This window comes from Erpetoichthys calabaricus, chromosome 10, assembly GCF_900747795.2.
Source record: "Erpetoichthys calabaricus chromosome 10, fErpCal1.3, whole genome shotgun sequence".
NCBI lineage: Eukaryota > Metazoa > Chordata > Cladistia > Polypteriformes > Polypteridae > Erpetoichthys > Erpetoichthys calabaricus.
The window spans coordinates 141252501-141271174 of record NC_041403.2 but is presented as its reverse complement, the minus strand read 5'-3'; the positions used below and the strand labels follow the sequence as shown (position 1 = coordinate 141271174).

The following is an 18674-nucleotide window of genomic DNA, read 5'->3' as shown; positions in this document are numbered from 1 at the left end:
TCCTGTGCTGGCTGGGATAGGCTCCGGCGGACTGTTCAGGATTAAGCGGGTTTGAAAACAACTGACTGACATAAAGGAACGAGGATTCCTGACCCCTTTAATAATTTATATGTGCATTTCATGTTATTATTTATATAGTTTCACATTTGACAATACTTTATTTTCATTTATTTATTTATTTGTGTATTTATCCATGCATCCATCCAATTTCTAAACCCACTTTTATCCTGAGCAGAGGCAGAGTCACAGGGAAGCTGGATCCTCTCAGGAGACATAAAGCTCTTTTCTTTTCTTTTGTCTATGGCAATTAAATATCACATAAATCTCATCCATCAGATTACAGTGTGACAACTTTGCCAATCAGTATGACCCATGTAACCATGTTGGGACAAGAAAAACTCAACTGAAATTTTACAAAAAGTTATTAAAATTAGCGTGGTCCAGTGCCATTTAACCCTTTGCAATGGCAATTGAGCATCACAGTGAAACCTATTCATTGGATAATGGCAAGTGCACTATACAATTTGACCCATGAACTCACTTTGGGTCAGGCAAATCTCAACTGCAACATAAAAAAGGATCTTGTCACAAAGCTATGAAAATAAGGGCGTCAAAATGCTGCACATCTCTCTACAGCGCCTATTAAACATCAATGTTAATCCTGGTCATTAATATGGGAGTGTGACAAATTTGCCAGTCAATTTGAGACAGGTAGTCACATTGGTTTGTTCAAAACTCAACTGCGACTTAACAAAGGCATCTGCATTTTCTTAAAACTGTGACAACTAAGGAGGTCCAACACCATTTAACCTTTTACAGTGCCCATTAATCATCACAGTTAATTTCCTTCACTGCCAAGTTTGCCAATCTGACTCATGTAACTGCAATGGGACAACAAAACTCAACTGCACTTTAACAAGGGTATTCACTTTTCTCAGAAAATCTGAGTGGGTCAACAACACACAACTTTGCATAATGCCAGTCGAACATCACGTTGAAATCTGTTCATTAGATATACAGTATAGGAATATGACAAATTTGCCAATCCATTTGACCCATGAACCCAAAGTTCAACTGCAACTTAACAAAGGCATCTTTCTTTTCTCAAAACTAGTGTAGCCCAATGCCATCTAACCCTCTGCAGTGCCCATTAAACATCTAATTCCATTCACTAGATATGGGAATGTGCCAACTTTGCCTGTCAATTTGACCCATGTATCCAAATCATATATAACAAAAGGCATCTGTCTTGTCACAAAGCCATGAAAATGGGGGCTGCCCAACATCACCTAACGTTTTACTGTGTCCATTAAAAATCAAAAGTACATCTTACTCATTAGACATGACAGTGTGCAAAGTTTGTCATTCAGCTGGGAAAAAACTGAACTGCCCTTTAATAAAGGCACCTGTGTTGTGTCAAAACTTTGAACATTAAGTTGGTCCAATTTGATGCAACTCCTTTGTATCCGATCAGGTAGAAAATGTGGAAAACCAATTTCTTTTTTCAAATAAAGGGTCCATTTTAGTGACACACATTAATATCTTTTTATGCTGCAGAATATGAATACGTACCTGCTTTGCACAAATTGTGTAAATAAGAAGCTTTTTGGAAGCGAATAACTTCAGGCTCACATGAAACGGTCACGTTTTTCCCATATCTCCATGGGCTTTATGCCACACTGAAGACTTGCAGATGAAGTAAACAGAGGGTCCCCTTTGATGGATTAGTGTTACAGCCAGGTCTTATTGACCACGGATTTTAACTAAATGCTGCTAGGAAAAATTCTGGTCCCCGATTTAGACCACAAACACACAAAACCGAGGCGGCAAATGAACCAACGACCATAGCTTTAGCCTGTATATATGGAGAAGGGTTGCTGACAAAAGTAACTTTATCATTCCCCGTTTCTGGCACATACATACAGTAGTAGCAAAAATCGATTGTTTCTTCTTCGATAGAGAATGCCTCGTGCATCCAGTGACGTATTTTTGACAGTTTGTGGATAATTTTTGAATAGATAGATAGATACTTTATTAATCTCAAGGGGAAAATCACAAATACAATACTGAAGCCATTAATTCTAAGCACATTGTCTTGGAGCATGATATGCTGTGTGCTGTAGACATTTAGAGTATAAAACCCTCAAACCTTATATATTTAAAAAAAGTCTATGCATGGAAGTGTGAGCATCTGTCTGGCCCGGAAGTGAGAGGTGGAGTCAGGGTAAGGGCTCCACCTCCGAAGATATGCAAGTGAGGCCAGCGCATCAGCAAAATGAAACCTCTGAAGAGAGAGTCGCTTACCAACTAATACAGAACGAGGAAAGCACATCGGCAAAACCGTATCCCTTTTACTCTTCCCCCTGCCGCTAATACACAAGCGAGGCGAGCACGTATTATATTTTTATATATACATATACACACAGTATATAAAATAGAAAAGTGTTTATGAAAGAAAACCTGTATTAAAACTAAAAATACATGATGAAGGAAAACTAAATCTAAACTGAATTTCCAAGTAAGATCAGAACTAGTATAGAAATAGCTAAAAAGGTAAAACTGTGATAAAACTTGGTTTGTAGGCTTGTGTGCTATTTTGATGACTGATCTGGAAAGGATACGTGCTGTATCTTCTAATACCACGTGATGAAAAGGGAATGTGTGGCAGGTTCTGGTTAGAGTCGATTGTTTGTTTGGGTCTCTGTCATCTCCTATATAAGCAATGTTTGATTAATGTTTTTGGGTAGCCGCTGGATATGAACAGCTGAAAAAGACTGTCTTTCATTCTTTTTAGTCTCCTTGGTGTTACAATGGGAGTGAACTTCTGAATAGTGTCTTATCACAGTGCCATTTATGCAATGATGGGTGATTGCTAGCAAAGTGTGATACTTTGTCTGCATAACATTCCTTGCGAGAAACAACTGTAATCAGGGTGACGTTGTTACCTCTTTCAATGGAGATATCCAGGAAATTGATGTGTTGGTTTATTTCTTTTTCCCACAGTGAAATGGATTACAGGTAATATTGCGTTGATGTGGTTGTGGAAATCATTCAGCTGGCCACTTTTTAATATGGCAGTTAAGTCATCAACATGACATATCCAAAGTTTAGGTGAGTCAGAGTCACGATTTCAAATCTTATACAAGGAACTTGAGCATCTGCAGATTTCAATATCCATGGAGGATTCTGGAACTGTACTTACAGTATAGCTAGGTACTTCACAAAGTGCAGTTACACTAATCATTTTGGATAGCATGTTTAAAGAAAGAATAAACATTTAATGTTTAATACTTAATAATCTGGTAATCCTCCTACCATGATTGCAGATAAAATAGAAGGTAAAAATAAAAATATACAGCTACTTCATTCATCTACTGTGACATAAGGCTACTTAGAAATTACTAATGTTTAGGCTAATAACATTCACACTCAATAGTTCCAGGTATGAAGCTTGGAAGCTTGGTGTGCATTTGTTACTATAAAGAAACAGGGTGGTGAATGGTAACAAACTGATTTGAGTTTTGTTCACTTTGTTTACTTTTGGCACAATATAGGAACTCAAAAAATTATTTAAAAAATAAACAATACTAGAGATAAAGTAAATCACTTAATTATGGAATAGGAACAATATAAAGACATGTAAAGTTCTTCCAGACAGCTGCTGAAATACCTCCTTTTGATCGCTGCTTCACAATCTGCTTCCCTGCTGGAAAACGCCAACATGTGAAGCAGATTTAATATAGTATTTTACACTGAATACAATTTCTTTTGGAGCAGTTACTATGTACACAAAGTTATAAAAATGTATACTAAAATGTTTTCAGGATACATTGGGAAAATGTCTTTGTAATAAAGAAAATACATTTCTGAGAAAAGAACAACATTCTTACGTGTCATAATCTTGAATCACCTGCCCCACAGACCAGATGGCTGAAAGATATTGGTTCAGCCCATTGGGGCTCATGTAATGAAGAGAATCAGGGGACCGAGGATCTCCATTAGACCCAGTAAAGTCAATGCCAACCTAAATTGAAATATTGCAAGCTAAGTAGCTGAAAAACAATATAACAAAACATACATCAAACTGGCTACTGAATGCAAGGCTTATCAGTAACCGCAAGCTAGCTACCTTATTTCAAGTATAAATTCCCTTTCTACATACTGATCAGTTTATTAGGTCATTGTATTGCTCTGTACATATTAGTGTGCTTTCACATCAGACTCCAATCTACCTTTTCACCTCAAGAGCATTAAATTCACTACTTTATAAAGGCTCGTGTACAGTATCTTCATTCATAACCACTTTAGAGTTTATCCAAGGTCTTTCATCTTATACTGCACTCAATTACTGTGAAAAATAAACTTTTTCACTGCTTCCTAGAAACTGTACTATATGAAGTAAATATTAACTTATGAACTAAACACAAAAAGTAAAAAAAATTACTGTAAAATTTATCTGGCAGCCTCCCATGATATAATCCAGGAATGAGTACTCTGCTTCAATCTGTCATGGAATGAAAAAGAGATCACCTAATGTAAAAACCAAACAAAAGACTTTTTCTAAATTAGACAACAATATGCCGTTATGAAGATGAGGCAGTTATAAGGCAAATGAACACCAGCATCATTCAAAGATATACAAAACATCTTGCAGATAACTCTGTTACTACTACACAATAAATAATCTGTTTAAAATACTGTTTAAAATGTATATTTGTGTTTTCATGACACATAACCAGATAAGCAAATAAAGTGGAATCTCGGGTCACGAACGTCTCTGAACACGTACAAATCGGGTTACGACCAAAAAGTTCGCCAAACTTTTGCATTTGTTCACGACCACATACTCGGGTGACGAACAAGCCAGTTTCCCTTCCTGTTCGTACGCGCCGATGATTTCCGCACGTGTTCAGTCTCTCCCTGTGCATTCACTGTGAACTCTTTGCGCTCTATTTCGTTTCCCTTCCGGTTCGTACGCGCCAGTGATTTACGCACGTGCTCAGTCTCTCCCTGTACCTGTTCAATACATTGTTCTCGGTCAGACATGCATCGAGCAGTGGGACTTTACCTCAAAACTAATCTCCTCTCCACCCAGTTCCTTCTCACCTCCTTCATGCCAGAACTCGACTCATGCAAGGTTAGTTTTCTTGGTTGTTTATAGTTAGTTTTTGTATGAATTACGGATTTTTCAAATGTTAATTTTTTTTCCCTGTGCTTAAAACTCATTAAAAAAAAAAGTGTTTGCAGCGATCGGTTTGTAAGGCTATTAGCGTGAACTCTTGCAATGTTTGTTTTCTCTGTTCAAGGTTTTCTCAGTGTTATTCAATATTTTTATATTTAGTTTACTATTACACTGTGCATTCTATGGTATAATTAATATTTTTGTGCTTAAAAATCTTAAAAAAATATATATTTATATTCAGCTTGTACGGTCCGGATCGGATTAATTGTATTTACATACAATCCTATGGCGTAAATTGCTTCGGGTCACGACCAAATCGGGTTGCGACCAGAGTTTTGGAACGAATTACGGTTGTGACCTGAGGTTCCACTGTACCTGATTAACATTTTACGAAGAATGAATGCTACGAAGCAAAAAAAAAAAAGAATATAACTTTTACATGCTAAATATTCTATTCATTCATTTTATTTTGCTAAGCACTGTATGACCCAATTTTCCCCAATTTCTTGAATTCAGATCTAACAGACCTTACAAGACTTGATCTTCACAACCCCTGAGTTTTTGTAGTTTTTCTTTTTTTGTTTCTTTTCTGGATGAATACAGTCATATTCAACCTTTATAAAGACAGACAAAAATAAAAGAACAAGATCTTAAAACTAACTTCCAGGGTAAAACCAAATTAAGTTAGCTTACTGATTTGCAGGTCAAAAATGTAAAAGAAAACAAAGCTTAAGCCATGGGTCACTTTCAAATCAAACAAATAAAAATGGAGAAAACTCAATGCTGATAGAAAACTTGAATCCTAAACCTGTACCTGAAAAGGTTAATTGGTAATCACTTAACATATCCTTTATATATTACTTTAGTAGTGTTTTTTTTTCCGCAAAAGAGAAAAAAATGGAAATTGTTCCCATTAAATTACTGATAAGGTTAACAAATCTTAAGAATTTACCAAACTCACAACCATATTACATAATATACTGTAAACAACCATTTTTATTCAAAGCATTTCTGAAATGAGACACTTTACAGATCAACTTTTTTTATAAGCAGCAGATATTTTCATGCAGGCGGTGAAAGACACACTTGGAATTCATGTTGAAGTGCAGAAAGGGGCTTAAAAATCCCATACCACCATCACCATAGAGAACACAAATGGGACCAATTACCATCCATAACTGATCTATAGCAATCTTTAAAATACTCCCCAAATATGTAGCATGCCCAGTCAAATGCAGCGATTATACATTTGTATAAATTGGGATTTATTTTAGATAGGAAACAGTGAACCAGCTTTCTTATTTGCTCAGACAGAACTTGGCTTAAAAAAAAAAAAAAAAAAAAAAAAAAAAAAAAAAAAATTGCTGATTAAATTCCAAAATAGAAAATACCAAATAAGTTTTCTTCTTTATAATCTGCCATTTAATAGCAAAAATATTACCTAATAAATTTCATTATATAAAGTACTATCATAATAAAACACTATATTGCTGTGAAAACATACTGTATAATGCTGTATAATGCTAACAAAAAATGTATTAACCAACAGTAAAGAACTCTAGATTTTTTTACATTGCTTTAAAAGTAGGGGATGTCTAAGCAACCTGTAATGCCATTAATGCAGGATACCAAACAGGAAAAACATGTACTTCACAGGCTTTTTTGACATGTAAAAGGGAAAAAAACACTAATCATCCTAAAAACTAAAGTTTTTTTTTTATTATTATTTCCTACAATGTTTGCAAGTATTGTCATGGGGCCATCCCATCTGGATGTGATGTACAGTAATCCCTCGCTATATCGCACTTCGACTTTCGCGGCTTCACTATCGCGGATTTTATATGTAAGCATATTTAAATATATTTCACTGATTTTTTGCTGGTTCGTGGGTTTCAGTGGACAATGAATGGGTCTTTTAATTTCTGGTACATGCTTCCTCAGTTGGTTTGCCCAGCTCATTTCATACAAGGGACGCTATTAGCAGATGGCTGAGAAGCTACCCAATTAGAGCACGTATTACATATAAAATAAAACTCCTCAAATATATTGTGAGCACGGGGGTTGTTCACACCCCTAGAGGATACGGCCGCTCCTCAAAAAACGTTGAAAGACTACCTTCTCATTGCTCCCTTCCTTGCTGGGCTTACTTGTGGTTGCTTTGTCAAGCAACATGCTTCCCTTCACATACTTAAAAGCCCAAAAAGCACCTATTGATTTTTGATTGTTTGCTTTTCTCTCTCTCTCTTGCTCTGACATTCACTGCTCCTGATGGAGGGGGTGTGAGCAGGGGGGGCTGTTTGCACCCCTAGAGGATACGGACACTCATCTAAAAAAATGCTGAAAGACTACCTTCTTGCTTCTTGCTCCCTTCCTTGCTGGGCTTTTTTGCAGCTGCTTTGTCAAGCGACATGCTTCCCGCATGGTGCTTCGCATACTTAAAAGCCCAAAAAGCACCTATTGATTTCTGATTGTTTGCTTTTCTCTCACTCTCTCACTGACGTTCTCTGTTCCTGACACGCACTCCTTTGAAGTGGAAGATATGTTTGCATTCTTTTAATTGTGAGACGGAACTGTCATCTCTGTCTTGTCATGGAACACGTTTAAACTTTTGAAAAAGAAACAAATGTTTGTTTGCAGTGTTTGAATAAAGTTCCTGTCTCTCTACATCCTCTTGTGTTTCTGTGCAAATCTGTGAAAAAAGCATGACAATATAAAAATAACCATATAAACATATGGTTTCTACTTCGCGGATTTTCACCTTTCGCGGGGGGTTCTGGAAGGGATCACTGTACTATTCTATAATATTTTTGACAAAAGTAAGAAAACCTGCCAGTACCATAGAGTTGCCATACAGGGCAGTAGGTGAATGGATGAAATATATACACAGGATCAATCACTCATCATTGTTCTTTAATCTCTCAACATTGCTCTTTAATCTAGAACGCCGAATTTCTGAGTTTTTCAATGTTAGTATGTCAAAGTACACTGCTGAACTAACCTCCTGGTTGCTGAAGCATCTCCAATATGCACAAATAAGAGGCCTACTTTAAATCTAATTATGCTTTCACCCAATTTTCTTTTAACCTCTAACTGTAATCAGCTTCCAGAACATGCTTTGCAATGTCTATATGGCATGCGTAGAAATGTAACCAATGCATTAGTTGTTACTGCACAGGACTCACAACCAACCAAAGAGTGGGGGAACTGGATCTTCAATTCAACAGTTCCTTCTTGTTTGAGTATCCTCCCCAGACATTCATGGGAGGAATTTCCAAAACAAGGTTATTTAACAATACTTTAGCAAAAGTACATGTTTCTGAGATGCCATGATCTTAAGACGTGATTAAATACAAGATTTTTTTCTCATGGATGCTTTGATATCTGTTCTTTGTTCAGCTTTGGTCCCCACATAAGCCTACTGCGTCAAGAACTTTGTTATCTCCATTATCCATAAAAACACAAGGATTAAAATTTTATCTCAGTCATTACTATAAACACATGGGAACATTAAAAAATACACTTGGCTGGAATAGTCCTTTAGATGTACATATTAATTCTATATTAAAAGCAAGTGTCTAGTAGCTATAAGGAAACAAACTGGGGGATTTTTTTTCCTTACTCTTGATTTTGATGCATTTGGTTTTATTAGAATTTTATATCCAAGACATGAAATCGTTCAAACCATTTTTTTTAATGAAGACATGGGAAAATGCGTGTGAGAAAAGTATATCTCCTCCTCGCTGCTCCCATTAGGGGTTGACACAGCGGATAATCTGTTTCCATATTTTCCGATCCTCTATATCTTGTTCTATCACAACCATCGTCTGCATATCCTCTCACCACATCCATAAACCTCCTCTTAGGCCTTCCTTCTTTTCATCTCCCAATATACTCAGCATCCCTCCTCTGCACTTGCCCAAATCAAACAAAATCTCACTTCTTTGGCTTTTTCTCCAAACCATCAAACCTGAGCTGACTTTCTAATGTACTCATTCCTTATCCTGTTCATACTCGTCACACCCAATGCAAATCTTAACATCTTTAATTTGACCACCTCCAGTTCTGTCTCCTGCCTTTTTGTCAGTGCCATCATCTCCAACCCATGTAACATAGCTGGTCTCATTACAGCCTTGTAGACCTTCCCTTTCACGCTTTCTTGTACCCGTCTGACACAAATCACTCCTGACACACTTCTCCCCCCCACTCCAACCTGCCTGCACTCTCTTCTTCACCTCTCTTCCCCACTCCCCATTACTGCTGATCCCATGAATGTAAACTCGTCCACCTTTGCCAACTGTACTCCTTGTATCCTCCGGCCTCCGTCTCATTCACATTTATTCATTGCTCTCCTCTCTAGAGCACATCTCCACCTCTCCAGGGTCTCCAAAACATGCTCTCTACTCTCTTTACACATCACAATGTCATTCACAAACGTCATAGTCCACGGGGACTCCTATCTCCTCTGTCAACCTGTCTATCACCATTGCAAACAAGAAAGGGCTCAGAGCCGATTCCACCTCCACCTTAAATGCATCCATCACTCCTACAGCAGACCTCACCACTGTCACACTTCCCTCATACATATCCTGTACCACTCTTACATACTTCTCTGCCGCTCCTGACTTCCATGATCATATAATACTACAACTCCTCATGAGGCACCCAATCAAATGCTTTCTTCTAGGTCAACAAAGACACAATGCAACTCCTTCTGGCCATCTCTATACTTTTCCATCAACAACCTTGAACCAAACATTTCCATTTGTAGTGCTCTTTCCTGGCATAACTATACTGCTGCGCACTAATCACCTCCTCCCTTCTTAACCTAGCTTCCACTACCCTTTCCCATAATGTCATGCTCTGGATGATCAATTTTATCTTTCTGTAGTTACTACAGTTCTGCACATCACTCTTATTCTTAAAAAATCGGTACTAATACACTTCTCTACTCCTCAGGCATCCTCTCACTTTCCAAGAATGCATTAAACCAGGGGTGGGAAAAGTCAGTCCTGGAGGGCTGGAGTGGCTACAGGTTTTTGTTCCAACTCAGTTGCTTAATCAGAAACTAATCCTTGCCAATAATTTAATTTCATGGCTTGCTAGTGCTTTAACTCTGCCATGTCAGTTCATTCGCATATTCTGATTCTTTTTTTCTAAGGATATCATCTAAATGATTTGAAGTCTACAACAGATAAATCTCAGCCCTTCACTTTTTCTCTCTTCACTTTCCTTTCAAGTATTTAATTAAACAAAATAGTGCACAATGGAGAAATACCTCCCAGCTATCTGACAATTCTTCACTGCCACCTAGTGCCTTGTCTTACCTCTTTCCTGCTGAACTCCACTTTACGTTTTCCTTTTCAACTTTCACTATTTGATCCTTGGCTTTGCCCTCATACTCCTCCTCTTCTTGATCTCCATCATTACCCTACTATTTAAAAACTATTTGAGTTCAATTAGCTAGGCTGTGTACTGAAATGTTGTTTTACTTAAGTGTACTCGCAAGTGATAAAGATCACAACTGGCGAGAGTATTTAGCAGACTGTATTTAATGATTCTATCTGAAGTAATGCCATGATTTCTGCTTATCTTGGCGCTAGTCAGTAGAACAATTTTCTCATGCTAATCAGCTTCACATCACTAAAAGAACAATTGACAGACAGCTAAAATCAATGTCATATTACGTGACTTCTAGTTGTTGGATGTGTCACACTTGTTGACTGCAGCTGCTGATCTAACTACCAGATCATATTAGTTTACATGACTGAAAAATGGCTGGGCATGTCAAATTTAGCAACTATTGCTGTAATTTTCCAGCACAGTCTTGCTTACCCTTTTTTATTACAGTCAATCAAGTGCTGTCTGTATAGTTAACAGGTACGGAGAGTTCAATCACAATCTTGGCTCTCTCTTCTTTTTAATATTCTGTAGTAGCACATAAAACACGAGACATCAAATAAACAGGGTTCTCTTCTGTTTGTGAGGTCCAAACACCAAAACTCCATATTCTTCGGCACAACTGGCCTTCACAGCAGCATGCCACAAAACTGTGCCCAGCTTAATAAGGTTATGTACATGAAGGCAACAATTGAAAATCGCTGCAAATGCATTCTAATGTAAAACAGCCTTGAATGAGTGTAAGTGGGATGCTGACAGTCCTCTTTTTTTGCCTGGCTCTACAGTTTAAGAGCATTGTTTTTCTTTGCATCAATTACTAGATTACACTGAATAATTACAGCAGCCCTAGGCTTAAAAATTCTCTTACTTAAGGAAGATCAGTTGATGCAAAGAAAATATTTGTTTCAATTTTTATTTTGAAAGCAAAATCCCAGTTTTGTTAGCATTAGAATTAAACACTGCATTTCACTGTTCAGCCTAGTGAAAAAAATGGAAATGTTTCTTAAATCACCATCATGCAGAAAACAAAAGATTTTATTAAAAACCAAAAAATGTGAAATTAAAATATTTCTACTGTGTAGGCAAAAAAAATAAAACCATGATATATTTTCTTAATGTGAACTGCAAGGATCAAATACAAAGCAGTGTGAAGATAACATTATCAAACACACTTTATGTAATTTAGGATTAAGGAATTTGTTATAAAATTACAGCATTTACATTTTTATAGTTCTGCTGTGGTTTTAGGACCTGGTAACCAATTTTGTGCCTGTGAGTTCTAAAATTTTCATGTCTTAATATTTCCAAAAATCACTGTTGTATACATCATCAAGCACGGTACGAAAAAGAATATCAATTAGACTAACATAGTAACTGGCTTGAGAATGAACAACCTCTGAATTGACCAGCTGTTTTAAAAAATGATAAATGGAACTGCATCTCACCGGCGAGGTTTGGCTTGCTTTCTGCACTTCAGACATACTAGTGTCAAACACTCCAATCAGGTCGTGTGACCCATCACTATCATGATCATAGCACTTGACCTGTAAGGAAAAGAAAGGATGGATGGAATATTGTGCATTTAAAAGCACAAAACAGGAAGCATGCTCACCGCCCGATTCATCACATCCAAGAGTTGTGTTGTAGTGCACGTAAACTCGCCTATCAAATCAGAACTGGTGTCTTCATCCTTATCATAACATGATACCTATTAGCAAAACAGATAACTATAGTCAGCTTGTTCAGATAAAAAGAACCCTTTAGCTGTTAGAAAAGTTCAGTTATAAACTGGGTAATTCTTCTTAAAGGAGTTGTACTGTAACTTTGATTAAAACCAACACTTTTCTAATCTACAGACTGAAGCTATCTAGTTTGGAGTGGTCAGATTAAAAGGTCAGGGGTCTTTTGCGCTTTTTAATCCACAGTGTAAATTTCATACTCTATCATGCTAAACTACAAAAGACTTAATTTTAAAATATAGTCTTCCTGTTTAAGACATTTTCAAAAGCTACAAATTATTTATAAATGGGTTATCAGCGATTGAACATACTGTAACATCTACCAATAACAAATTAATGCTGAGAGAATTTAATTAAGAATCCAGTAAGCAAGTAGCACCTCCATACTGCAAACAAAGGTCTGTCCCATACAAAATAAATTTGGTGTACAAAATTGATGAATACAAAAAAAAAAAAATTACAAAGCATGTACACTCAAACTCACACTTCATTTCTAACACCCAGAATAACTTGAATAATACTATACAACTTTGTATTTTCCAATTAGAATTTTTTAAGTAAGTTTTCAAAAAGAGCACCTACCATTTAGTGAGTAAACAAAGCATGGAGTTAAATTAAATGCATTCATATATATTTAAAATACAAACACTATAGTAATGTTCCATCAGAGATGCACTAATGCAAATCTGATTACCTGAAGAGGGAACAGAGGAAAAAAAAAAAAAAAAGCTTGGAATGTATGCACTCTAGTCGGACAGATACATTCTAGATTCTGCATACACTGCAAAAAGGAAGCAGCAGTAAAAAAAATAAAAACTACATTTTAAAAAAATCTCAGCATTTTCAACTGTTTTTATTTACCTAAACGTAACTTCACCATACCTTATTTAATTACATGGTCCATTTAAAGTCAGATATTGTTTACATTGAGAGTACAAGTGCATAATTATTTAGTGTATGTTAAAAAAAGTTAACACATAATTACTTGTAAAATTTAAAATATCTTCATCAAAAAAAGCTCTCTTTTTATTGTAACTTAAGCTTTCCAAAACATCTGAACAACAACATAGCACATGCTAGAGCACCTGGGAAAAAACGTATTAAATGGCAACATACATATTACAGTTTTACTGCTATAAAACAGCAAAAAGTTTGTCTCTTTTGTTATGGTTTCCAAATATGTATCCAAAATAACAACATTCATTTCAATGTTATTTTTTTTATATTTCTGGTAAATGGTGCTATATACATAATTACAACACAATTAGTTCATTTTTTAAGCAAAACATACACTTTAAACTGTATTTATATTATTTCTACTGGAATAAGCTTCAAACAGTCCTTGGAATAATAAACTGCAGAAATAAGATTTTAAAAAAATCCTTGTGAACCTATTTCAAATCATACAATCTAAATGTTCACATAAAATTGCACATATACAAAACAACTGTTACCTTTGATAACTTTTTGGTAGCCTTTTGATAACTAGAAAATGAAAGGATCACAAGGACACTACATAAAAGATCAGTCCTCAGACCACATGACAGTACCAGAAATTCAATGCTAAAAACGTACAGCTTTAGTAAGGTACAAGAAGCTGCCACAAGTTTAACAATTCACATTCTTTGCTTTTCTCAGGAAATAAATTACATCACTTGATCTTTAATTAAGTCTAAGTAAAACTTTAGAGACAAAGTATTCTTTGGGAACTAGTCTTTTTATATAAAAGTAAGTAAAGATCACATAGCCAAGGACAGAAAAATAAAAGTCACAACAATTTACCAGTATTAAAAAATTAACAACCTACCTTGATTGGTTTATTCAAGTCACTGTTGCAGAAGGTTTGAAGTGAAACAGAGAAAGGCTTCCAACAAGGATTAAGATTGTTTTTGATCACCTTCATGAATAAACAGAAAGAGTCAAAAGTGCAGAAGCATGTGTTTTGTTTGTCAAGTCACTGAGTGAACAAAAAAGTTAATTCACACAGTAAGGTACGTAGTCAAGCAAAAGCCCAGAGTTTTAGACTACCTCTTCCCTGGATGGTTAGTCACATTAGGAGAAAATTCTTGCATATAAAAGTGTAATGTGGGGATCATTAAAAAACACTATATAAAAAATTACCAATCTAAATTTTATTAAGTGAATCATTATTACAAAGTACAAATGAGGACAAGGTACAGCAGAAAGCAACAAACTTAAAAAAGACAAAGGTAAAACACAGAGTATGGGAACAAGTTAAGAAAATACAAGGTAATTTGCATAATTTGTAAAACAAAAGTCATTGTATCAAAGAACAATAAAATTAGTCATGCTTAAGACGCAATAAACCATGTTAGATCTCAAGCTTTCAGTGGGAAGTGTACTATAACTTAGGCAAATTGAATATTAACTTGTTGTTCGATTACACACTTCAGCTTTGTTTTGAGTAAAAGAGTATGACACCATCACAACATTCAGATGACACATATAGGATATTTGAGCAATAATAAGCAGAAATTAAAAGCTGAATCTCATGAATTAGATCAAGAAAGAACTTGGCTTTGTTGGTTGCTACAAGTAATGTCTTCTTGTATATCATTATTAATACACTATAATGAAATTCAGTTATGAAGTAGGAGCTTGATTAAAAGGCACTTCTTTATGCACTGTCACACATGTGCGCATGGGAGGCAGCTAAAGGGCTTGAGTGACGGCAGTTCTGAGAGATGCCGGGAGGTGGCAGAGTGCACGGACTCTTTTTCTTTCTTGCCTGCAGACCATTCCCGGGAGATTCCACCTGACTCTCATGGCATCATTTCCAGGACCGAACCAATGGAAGGAGTCCTTACTGGCTCCGGCTCCTCTGACGTCACGTCCGGCTCCGAACCAATGGAGAACGAACACATCCCTGATCCTTATGACCTCACTTCCTGTCTCCCCCTTTAAAACCCTGCCCTTTGTCCTTATTCCTCAGTCTTGTTTTGGACTCGATTGTTTGCACACCAGTGCTATTTATTTGCAACAAACGACTTTTGCAGCCAGGATACCAGAATATACGGGTGGCTGCCCCAACCCTTTATCTGTGTATGTCTCGTGTTTATAGCAGCACTAAAAGGCTGGGCTAATAACAGAATTAAGTTATTATTTGAAGAACTATTAAAAACTGATAAAGAGCCCATTCATTTCAAAATCTTGGATTTAACAATTGAGAAAAGGTATCACAAAGATTTTTTTGAGAAAAACAACCCAACTAACTGACAATATCAATATGTTTAAGTATGGATAAAAAGCACTAGCAGTTGATGTACAGATAAAATGTAACAGAGCTTGTGCTATTAGTTTGCATCTTCCAGGATGTCACAAGGTCAGCACTGCCTTGAAATTCTATTTATTTTCTGTCCATAAGATGGAGCAGAGAGCTATGGGACAAGTTAAGTGCATTCACAATTGCACTTAGGTCACCTGCAGTATTTTATGAAGTGCCCTTAAGTCGATGTCATATTACAAGACAGAAAATCCCTACCACTGTCTAATAATAATAATACATTTTATTTGCATAGCGCCTTTCCCATGCTCAAGGCACTTACAGAATATAGGAAAGAACGGCAGGGTATACAGTATATAGCGTTGTACAAACCAGATAAATAAATAAAGAAGATTACGACAGTGAATTCAAAGAAAAAGCCTAACAGACAACATAATTGATGGTCTCGCACACACACACAGATTACCTCTCTATCAAGATGCTCATGTAAACTGAGAGAAGGGTAATAAAGTCAAGTAGAGCTATTAGCCTTCCTGAACAGATGAGTTTTGAGTTGTTTTTTTAAAAGAATTTATGGAGTCAGCTGACCTGATTAATTTCGGTAGGTCATTCCAGAGTCTGGGCGCTATACAGCTGAAGGACCTGTCACCCATGGAGTGTAGATTAGTGTGGGGCACAACAAGATTGCCAGAATCAGAGGACCTTAGTGGGCGGGCAGGCACATAGTTATGGAAAAGGTCACTGATGTAGTTTGGTGCAAAGGCTTTGTAGGTTAATAGTAGGATTTTACATTCGATTCTGTAAGACACCGGGAGCCAGTGAAGACGGAGCAGGATGGGTGTGATGTGCTCGCTGCTGCTGGTTCGAGTAAGGACTCTTGCAGCTGAGTTTTGAATAAGCTGGAGTTGAGATAGAAGATTAGAAGGGGCACCTGCCAGTAGGGAATTACAATAATCGATGCGGGATGTGATAAAAGCATGGACAAATTTCTCAGCATTAGAGAAGGAGCGAACACGGGATATGTTATGGAGGTGAAAGTAAGAAAGTTTCTTAATGTGATTTATGTGGGCGGAATAAGAGAGGGAGGAATCAAAAATGACACCAAGATTCTTTACAGTAGAGGCAGGTCTGAGGAGATCACCACCAAGCCTGACTGGGAAGGAGCTCATTTTATTAAGTTCCACTTTAGTCCCAATTTGCAGGAGTTCAGTTTTGTTGCAATATAATTTTAAAGAGTTCTGCTCCATCCAGGTCTAGTTTAAAGAAGGAGCGTCGATCTTTTTGCACACTCGTTCACACACAATAAAATGCTGCCTGACAGAGCCGGTGCTGTTTGAAGGGTTTATAGCCATTTTCTTTCACTTTCTTCCACTTTCCCCTCCATTCTGTTTAGTGCATAAAACACGATACATCAGACGGACTAACTTCTCTTCAGTTTGTGAGGTTCAAAGTGGAAGAACATCTTCAAACATTGCCATTTCGAGATTCATAAAGACAGTTATGAACTAATATACAACTTCAGCTGCAGAACACTTCAACTACGCTGACTCCACTTTGTGCTGCCCTTCGTTAACGGTGGTCCATACTGATTCGAGCTGTCCAGTGCACACAGCAAGTGCAGGCATGAGACACACTCAACTGATTTTTCCATATCTTTGAATTATCAATCCAATTGATGATCTGTCCCACTGCCAAGCCGCGCAAAGGTTCTCGCTCCTGCCTTGCACCGAGTGCTGGCTCAATAGTACATGGAGCCTGTACTGTGATGGATGGGTTGGATGGATGCCCATTCCTTGGTGATCGAAGAGTGTTCAGATTAGTATGTAATATTGAAGATTAGGGGCAGGTACTCTCAGTTATGCATGTCTACACAAAAAAAAAAAAAATCAGGAGACCGAAAGCATAACAGAAAGAAAGATTAAAATGTTCTATTTCGAGACACTGATGTACCATCCAAAGAAGTTACCTGACTTGCAACATTGTGCTGGTGTATACAACACTTTGCCTTAATGTCAAATTTGCACACTCCTGTATCTACAGTACAGGTTGGACTCTGATGTTTAGCAAATACTCAGTGACAGAACAACAATGGGTTACTTTAAAAAGAGACTCCTGTGTTAAACTGCACATGAATGTAACCCAGCTCCAACACGAGTAGAAGCAAACTTGGCACTCTCCAGTATCTGCAGCACAAGACTTTATTATTTAACAATTGCTCTAAAGGTTTAGAGACAAAATATAATGACAAAGTAAATGTGCAATTTTCAAATAAAGATTATATGAATGTTGTTAGTGGCATTCTGTAAAACCATAAAACTTCCATCACTGCAAACATAACAACTTGGCAGGTTAGCCAAAGTATTTCTCAACATTACGCACTGTACGTTTGGCATAAGCAAATATCAACTGTAATTTAAACTTACAAATCCATCTTGTCAAAAAGGTGATTAAAAGAAAACTGTTGCAATACTGTTTAACTCTCTGCGGTCACCTTTAAACATTGAAGTTCGTTGTGCACAGTCCAGTGGACAGGCAGATATGTAAATAAAAGCTACTCAGCTCTTGGTGGAGGGTAGTGAAAGCAATGATTCAGTTTTGCTTTAACCAATCTTCCCACTAAAGTGTGAATGAAACCTCTTTCAAATTATCTGTTGATATTTGTAATTAAGTTTTTACTGTTAGTTAAACCACTCGAAGCGTTAATCCAGTATGGAAGGGCTGATTTAATTAACATAGGGAAGTGGTTCGAGCTCCACGCATCCCCAAGGCTGAATGTTATTCCACCAGAGGTACTGCGGACTACTGAGGCTTTTACCATCCCCTCTCTGTGGCCACGACGGCGGAGGAGACACCGTAAACAAAAGCGGGAGAGAAGGAGCAACATATGTGCTAGGCTACATGCTAACCCATACAGACCGGCTCTTCCCAGTCTCTTCCTCACGAATGCAATGTCTCTTGCCAATAAGATGGACGAGATTCAGCTGAGGATCGCCTCACGTAGGGTGGACTGCTGTGCGGCAGTTATTACCGAGACCTGGCTGGATAATAACATCCCAGATGCTGTGGTGGAGCTAGAGGGGCGCGCTGTGTTCTGGGCAGACAGGACTGCAGC

The 18674-nt window shown here is 37.1% G+C and overlaps 1 protein-coding gene across 2 annotated transcripts in view; it reads right to left on the bottom strand.

Annotated features, from left to right (window-relative positions):
- Positions 1-18674, bottom strand: part of cpne1 (copine I) — a 62847-nt gene that overhangs the window by 10342 nt on the left and 33831 nt on the right. The window contains exons 7-11 of one of the 2 annotated variants that reach the window (XM_028812003.2): positions 14126-14215; positions 12192-12287; positions 5710-5796; positions 4445-4504; positions 3891-4024 (exon numbers count right to left, since the gene is read on the bottom strand). In XM_028812003.2, the coding sequence (XP_028667836.2) occupies positions 3891-4024; positions 4445-4504; positions 5710-5796; positions 12192-12287; positions 14126-14215 (467 nt within the window). Of the gene's footprint in view, positions 1-3890; positions 4025-4444; positions 4505-5709; positions 5797-12024; positions 12124-12191; positions 12288-14125; positions 14216-18674 lie in introns of both variants that reach the window. The other variant, XM_028812002.2, reaches the window with a different exon arrangement.